General features: G+C 41.2%; 1 protein-coding gene across 4 annotated transcripts; it reads right to left on the minus strand.

Annotated features, from left to right (window-relative positions):
* Window positions 1–64: 64 nt before the first annotated feature.
* On the minus strand, window positions 65–7,760 carry tollip (toll interacting protein). Of its 4 annotated transcripts, none has more exons than XM_071544662.1 (6): window positions 7,632–7,760; window positions 6,035–6,184; window positions 4,032–4,214; window positions 3,736–3,888; window positions 2,926–3,010; window positions 65–2,804 (listed from the first exon to the last, which is right to left on the minus strand). In XM_071544662.1, exons 1-6 carry the CDS (start codon window positions 7,662–7,664, stop codon window positions 2,581–2,583), a joined length of 828 nt encoding a protein of 275 aa, XP_071400763.1. In that variant the 5' UTR covers window positions 7,665–7,760; the 3' UTR covers window positions 65–2,580. The 4 variants fall into 4 exon arrangements, with proteins under 4 accessions (XP_071400763.1, XP_071400764.1, XP_071400766.1 ...); XM_071544663.1 differs by lacking the exon at window positions 7,632–7,760 and adding an exon at window positions 4,825–4,907 and having other exon boundaries at window positions 6,035–6,103; XM_071544665.1 differs by lacking the exon at window positions 4,032–4,214.
* Window positions 7,761–7,852: the final 92 nt, after the last annotated feature.

Genomic DNA, 7,852 nt, shown 5'->3' on the forward strand with positions numbered 1-7,852 from the left:
TGCAGCTCCATGTCAGCCTTCTCCAAAACAACTGAAATAGCTGGGAACTAGTTCTGAGTTTGAAAAAGGGCAAAAATTACCATAAAAAATCTCCAAGACCATGCAGCATAATCCAAGTGTTGCCAAACGATTGCACTGCGGGTTCAAAAGTCCAATATTTACCTCATTATCTCTGGTTGCCCTACAGTGATCTGGCAGAAGACTCTGTGCTCCTCATCAGCTCCTATTTCCAAGTTTGAAATTTGTAAATAAAACTTGTCTCAATTGAAATGGACCCTGAAATAAAAGTAGTGGCACAGAGCTTCATTCAGCTTCAACAGCAGAATGAAGACGAAAATATCACATCGTCAAAATTGATATGTTAATGTTTAGTACAGGTATGAGTGGCTGGAGTGTGTGTGACACCTAAGGTTAAAACAGAGTGAGAATGTCACATCTTGGGTATCATGGAAAATTCAACTTTCTCATTTGTATTTACCACTTTATTGGGTCGTTCAAGCGCACTCTAGCCATAATTACAATATTTCTGAGCATTTGAAAGCAGCATCTGCTTGCTACTATTGTGATGGATTATTATTAATTTTATGGTCATTTTTTGCCCTTTTTGGTAAGTCTAAAGAACAAGTTCCCAGCCACTTCAGTTTTTTTGGAGAAGGCTGACATCGAGCTACTCTAGCCAACTCCGTGTGTTATGTGGACATACAAACTGACATCAGGGTGAGCAAATTTTCATTTTTGGGTGAACTATTCCTTTAAGTACTGGAAATCAAGATCAGGAAACAACAAGAAAAGTGGTTGGACTTACAGAAGCTGTACAACAATTAAGCCATCTAAAATACACAATATTCTCATGACAGAATAATATGGCTGTGACATACCAATAATCTCAATAGCTATAGAATAGAGAATCACACCATAAAGAGCATAGGATCTTTCATGGAAAAAATATAGCACATCTGTAAGATTAAGCAGATACAAGTATTAAAGACAATAACCAAAGTTAAAGTCAAACCTTTGGCAGACAGCAACATTCAATACCTTGTATCCAACAGGTCTCAATGGAAAGCTCAATTAGGGGAAAGGGTCAACAGATACAACCTCAGTGGTTGGAAAAACTGAATTTCTGGAGGGAGGGTAGGCTGTTTGGGTCTTGACATTTAGGTCATAGAAATCATAGAGGGTTAGTCTGCATGCTGCTGTGTTCAGCTCTCCGATTAACCTCAACCACAACATAGAAAATTTGGATGGAAGGGTTTTGGTCTGGGTATAGATCTACGGATAACAAATAAGAGATGCTGCCATAGCTTCATAAAATCCTGATTCATCAAGAACATGAAATTCCTGACACTTCTTTGATCATTCTTAAACTATGTCTTGATATCAGTTCTCTACAGTCAAGAAAAAACATTCTACACCTTAGGATATAGAACTGTATGTCTTTACATCCTTAGTTAACTGTTTGGAAACTAGTAATATCAAAACTTTACAATGACATTTTTGTTGGAACCGCGCAAAAAAATATGACTTGGAGTTACCCAGTAAAGTGGAAGGAAAGAGAAAAGAATATATCAAGGGAAAAGAATATAAATGAGGCCGTCACTGCAAAACCTCTTTTGGCTGTTATTTACATATAATTCCCCAAATAGTTTGTTCATTCTATGTCCTCTTTCTCTTCTCATCATCTAGAAATCTACATTATCTGAATACCTTCTACAATAATTTAGCAACTTTTGAATGTTACGTTACAATTACATTTATACAGCTATATATTAAACATAAAGAAGCAGCTCAACACAGACCGTTATGGAGAGAGCAGGCTGGTGGCTCTCAGTTCACTATTCACAACAAAATGAACTTGTGTCCTGAAGCCCATTTCATATTTAAGTGTCCTGGGCCTGCTTTCTACATGTTGAGATCAGACGAAATCTGGCATACAGTGGTAATTCCAACCTCAGAATCTAATGTTAAGAATAAAAACTGGGTTATCCCTATAAACACATTTAATGATCCTGAGGTTGAAAGGGAACAAGAAATGTAAAAGGTCTCAAATATTAGTAACAAGCTTTACAATCCCCATCAGAAGAAATTGATGCCAATTCTATAATTTGCCTACTGTGACAACAAACTGGACCTTCTGTCAATGACTGAGCAATGAGTTTCCCAAATGCATTTTGCACCAACATCATCTTAAATCACTGACTTGTAAGGTGAACATAGTGTTGCAATGCTTTGAGGAACCAGTGCCAGTTCTGAAATAAAGCCCTGTGTGATGTGCAATGTGGACCAGGCTTCAGAGCCATCATCAGCAGGGATAGCTGAGGCTTGATTTACTGGTTAGGGAAAGAGGGAGCCAGCAAAAGAAAGCTACCTTGGTGGGCAATAGCTAGTTGTTCAGTGTGACAGCTAAGATATGGCTGCAGTGTGTGGTTGTTCTGTGATTTACTAACAGCTTAGCTTGCAGCCAGAGTGCAGGAGGTGGGGGTAGGGTTGTGCACAGTGCATAATGTTTTCATATGTGTGTGCGTGCATATGTATGTGCATGTGTGTTGGTATGCCTAATTTGCATCTTGTGTCCTGCAGTTAGAGTTCCTCAGCCATCTGCAGTAGAGAGTTGATGGCAGCATCCTTGTTGCCTTGCTGTGCTTCCAGCACAGTGCGAACCACCTCCCTGTCCAGGTTGGGGAACATGTCCTGCAGTGCCTTCAGGTCCTCCTCACTGCACACTGCCCCCTGGCTGCCCACCGCCGGTATGGCCGCTGGCATCCCCATGGGCACCATGCCCTGGTTGTATACTGCAGGCACTCCTGGGGCAGCATGACAACAGAGGACAGACATGAGGGGTTTGGCAATAATAAGGATAATAAGAGTGTGTCTCGTGTGTGTATAGGGCTGGAGCGTGTGTGTGCGTGCGTGCCAGCCTCTGACCTGCGATGGGCACGTATCCCACCCCTTGTTGGTACACAGAGGGCATTAAGACAACTGGCTGAGTCATCAACCCCGCTGGCATGGACTGGCAGAAAAAGAGAGAGACAATTTTAAATTTCACTTATTGTCCTGAATATATTTTATCACATGATATCTAACTCATCTAATACTATCTAACATCTGTCCTCCGTTGCCATGTCATCATGGGACTGCATTAAAACAAGTAAATTAAAACAGCTACAGTCAGGTATTCGGAATCACAGCCTTTGCTGGAGGAAATGTGGACAACAGCAGGCAGACCGTAATAACAATAATAAAACATATCATTGGCAACATTCCAGATCATCTTCTGGTTCAAGACAAATACCTCCTTAAGATCTTTTTAGCCGCTAGTAAGAAAGCTATAACATGTAAATGGCTACAGAAAGAACCTCCAACAAAGACTAATTGGATAGAACTTGTAAACGATATTCATGACATGGAGAGACTGACCTTTTCCTTAAGACTATGTAATGAGAAATTTGTGGAATATTGGGGAAAGTGGACCTTTTTTGTGTACTCATGAGCTATGTATGACCCATTTTATCATCTTAATGTGTAACAATTTATTCTGTATACCATGACTGTAATAAGCCTGGTGACCAAATGTTATCGTGTAAAGTATTTCACAACTGCTACTGCACAAGTGATAAAGCAATTACAGTAATATATGGTCAAGGATAAGATGAATCAGATTATCATGAGCCATCTGTCTGTACATTAACAAAAGGTTTATCATGTCTTTCTTTGAGTGTGCATGAATTCACTCACAGCAAAAGACATCACCAGGTTGATCATGCCCTCCTTGTCGTCGCCCTGCCTGCCGCTGAGGCTGAACCACTCGTCCACCACGCTGCCCTCTCTTAGGCCTTCAGGGATGGTGACATGAGTCCACGCTATCCTGTCGTCCATGGAGAACGCCCTCTGGATCACACACAATGTGAAACATGTTCATCAAAATGCAATATACACAAATAAAATATGGAATAAACAAAACACAGAAGATCCCCTCGCATATCGGACAGTTCCCGGTGCCCACACAAATTCGCCTCCTCCACCCCTATCACCTCATCAAAGATCTCTAGGTAGAAGGAGTCCACCCCAGGAGGCACCGTGCACTGGATCACTTTGTTCCAGCGAGGGTTCTTGGCTCCATTGTGAGCAGTCGGTGTCTCGTAGACGGCATAGCCCAGCCTAATCCTACAGTAGGGATCCATACGGGTCATGCCATAGTTTTTAGCCAACTTTGCCTGAACAAAGACAAAGACAGAAAGAGAGGTTGGGTAAGGCTGGGTTCACACTTAAAGACTTTTAAAATCCTAACCAATTGTGTCACACAACATTTCAGATTTCTTTATCTCTCAGCCATAAATATGCTCACACTAGACAATTACCCAAGGACATATTCCGGGATACTTTTGTTTTAAATGTTGGTGTGGTGCTGTCCACTCTATTCGACAGAGGTTTTACTCTGCTGTATTATTGGCTTTAGAGCGTGCTTTAGAGCTGAAAAATCCCCGGACTTTGTTTTGAAACTCGCGGTCTCGCTGTAAATTTCTTTGAATGTCCTGCAGGTCCGGTTGTATTTTCCATGGTATTTTTAGCCATCTTTAGGGAAACGTCTTCTTTGCCTGTCTACTGCATGTCGATCAGCTGGACATTTTAAGCACTGCTGCCACCTAGCGCTGCCTTTGTGCATTACATCATTGACTGTATGAAGCCCTGATACAGCCTGAAAATGTAATGATATGCGACGCATCGGTGATGAAATCCACGTCGACTTATTTTCGTAATCTGTGCTGGGCCAAAAAAGAACGAACGAATCATTTTGAACGTATCATTCTCGAGCTTGAAACATACCGAGTCAGTAGTGATTCGTACTGGTTCCTCCCACTTCGAGTTTCCATCAAAGCTCATTAAACGATTGAATGATCGCCATGTACCTTAACAAACACAGACATCACACTTTCAAACCTGCTCTTTTAGGAAGCAGTACATTGTTAAGTGAACCGTTCATTTGGGTTTTCAAGTTTCACTTTCAAATCACTATCTGCAAGCTGTCCAAGACGAGCAGCATCTCGAGCGTTGGACACTACTTCCATGTCAAGTCAAATTTGAGTTTTCAGTATACGGGTTACATATGTATTGAGAACCCAAATGAACGGCTCGTTCAGGTTCTCGAGCTTCAGTACATACGTAACCCGTATATTGAATACTGGAACTCAACTCGACATGGCAGCAGTACTGAATGCTGGAGTTGCTGCTTGTTGCCGACAGCCTGCAAATCACACTGTGCCTGCAGTAATTTACCCCTCTTCTTTTGTGGTAATTTACCACAAAAGAACTACTGTTTCTTTGTAGGGACGATAAGTTGATAGACATGTTTTCACTGAAAAAATAAACACTATTGTTTGTGTTAGTATGACAACCTAGTGTATGTTCTAGTATTGAGTGGTTGTATAGTTTTGTGTCGTGTGCCCTTGGGCCTTGCCGTACTTAGACACTGCTTTGTTGCATGATTCGTTCATGTGCCGGTATATTGAAAACTCGAACTCGACGTGGCAGTAGTATCGAACGCTCGAGATGCTGCTCGTCTCAGACAGCCTGCAGATACGGTGTCTGCGGTGTTTGCCCACTGCCCAGGTTGGCACGCTGCACTGTGGTTTCCAGCTTGGTTGGCAGTTACTTGTTTAGCCTTTTGGTGCAACTAATCTTGTAATTTGTCTTAAGCCATATTACAAACAAATTTAAATAAAAGTGTGCTTTTGTACTCTAATTATTTTCTTAACAAATAACAATTGACCGCACACATACACCAAAATAGAATCAATAACACTAAAAACTGTTAACATTTACCAAAATGCATGACTTCATAAGTCACCATCTAAAATATAAGAAATAGAAACAATTAACAGTAATAAATCAAATTAAATAGGATATCTTGCCCTCTACTGGCTTAAAATGAGTACAACACTTAATGTGTAGGTACGCAGGACGTTGGCCGGAAGTTATGAAGACCCAACCCTATTCATGATAGTTGAATTGTGATTGATTGTTGAGTTGTTTTTACCTGTACCACAGTGATGCTGAGTCGCCCTACAGTGCCCACTGAGCCTCCATACTGCAGCTGCCTGGCTGCCTGGGCATCCAACTGGACTTGCTGCTGCTGGTGGGTGGGAGCAATTCGTAGGAAGTCCTGAGGAAGCTCCCCGATGTACACCTGAACCCAGACACAGAGGTTTGAGATAGACAGTGTTAGGAAAGAGAGCATGACTGAGGGGGTGATGACTAGGGCTGCTGCAATATTTGAATAATTGATCACAATTATAGGAGGCAACCGCAATTATTTTGTACTTCCTGGACATGAAATGTGGGATATGTCTGTGATGAATTAAAAACATTCACTGCACTCCTGTGTTTCTGTGCAATAGGCCTATATTCTGTATAAATCCAACACAGGAAATTCACAATGTTTGAAGAAATCTGTCATATTTTTAAGTAACTTAAAGTTTGTTGCTGTTTATCATTTAACTGCTTAGTTCTTTTTGGTGTTTTGCTATCTGTTGGTGATGTGTCTGCAATATTTTAAGGGAATGACTGTGCCTACATTTTCCCCCTGTATGTGTCATGTTTTAGAATAAAAATGCAGCCACCAATTTGGTTGAGTTGTTTTATTCTATAGATACAGTTTTGCTCACTCTCCTTGGGAAAAAGACAATTACATTGTTTATCACAATGAACAATAATCGTCATTCCAATTTCATAATTGCCACAGCCCTAGCAATGATGCTAACATAGAGACAAACACAATAAATGCCCCCATACCCCCCTACTATGATCCTGTGACTTCCTCTGGGCTGAGCCCTGGATGTTCTGAAATCCTAACAACGCCCCTGCAGCAGTCATCCCTATACATTCTGTAGGCTACTACTGATTATTTTTAGTGATTTAAATTACAGTGAAATTAAACTATTCCTCAGCAACGAGATGCCCTGGGATCCCCCCTTTATAGTCCCACGGGGATCGCAGGAACCTACTTTGAGAATCACAGCCTTAAACAATGGGTCAGGACCCAGCCTGAAAACAGTTTAAAACCCCCTGCAAAGACATGTAGATTGCTAGTGACACGTAGCCTAACATCTGAGTCCACCTGCAGACACAGACAGCAAACTCACTTATTTAGCTTGTTAACGTTGCTAAGCAACTTGGTTTAACTGACTTATGACAAACATATCTACGGCTCATTTTCAAACAATAGCCACACAAGGCTTTTGCATGTCGTCGAATCAGTAGCCAACTTTACATAATAGTTACTACGCGTAGAGTGATTAGCCAACACTGGCTAGCTAATCCACCCATTAGCTTCTGCGCTAGTTGTAGCAATTAGCTAACGTTAATTAGCAGACTAAATTAAGCTAACGTTATTTCCCAATTTCCCCACTAGCTACCAAAGCTTCAAAATAAGTGAAATGTTACATATCATTGTTAATTGTGAATGTTTTTAGATAGTTAACCGCAGGTTTTTGTTACGTTGCTTAAGTTAAGTAACGTTAGCTTGGTGACGTTATTAAGACGCACTAGCTTAGCATGAGTACCTAGCTTCCCTACCATAATGTCTTCTGACATAAAGTTAAGTCAACAACACAGAAACCATACGGTAGATGTACCTGTCCCCGCTGAGTGCTGATGGTGGTCGCCATTTTGTCTCTTCAGAGTCTGGATGATCACCTCTGGATGGAGCTGTGCCAGTAACTTAATGCTTGGATGCCAGTGCTAGAAGAAGTAGCCCAAGTGCCAATGCAGTGCCTACGTCATTCTAGTAAGGTAGTTGCAATACCACAGCCGGCCAATATCCTTGTTTGTGTATGTTTTTATTGAGCATTTTACA

Source organism: Centroberyx affinis, unplaced genomic scaffold, assembly GCF_046629955.1.
Source record: "Centroberyx affinis isolate AG114_WGS23_722 - 3 ecotype Tasmania unplaced genomic scaffold, CSIRO-AGI_Caff_v1 ptg004626l_1, whole genome shotgun sequence".
Classification (NCBI taxonomy): domain Eukaryota; kingdom Metazoa; phylum Chordata; class Actinopteri; order Beryciformes; family Berycidae; genus Centroberyx; species Centroberyx affinis.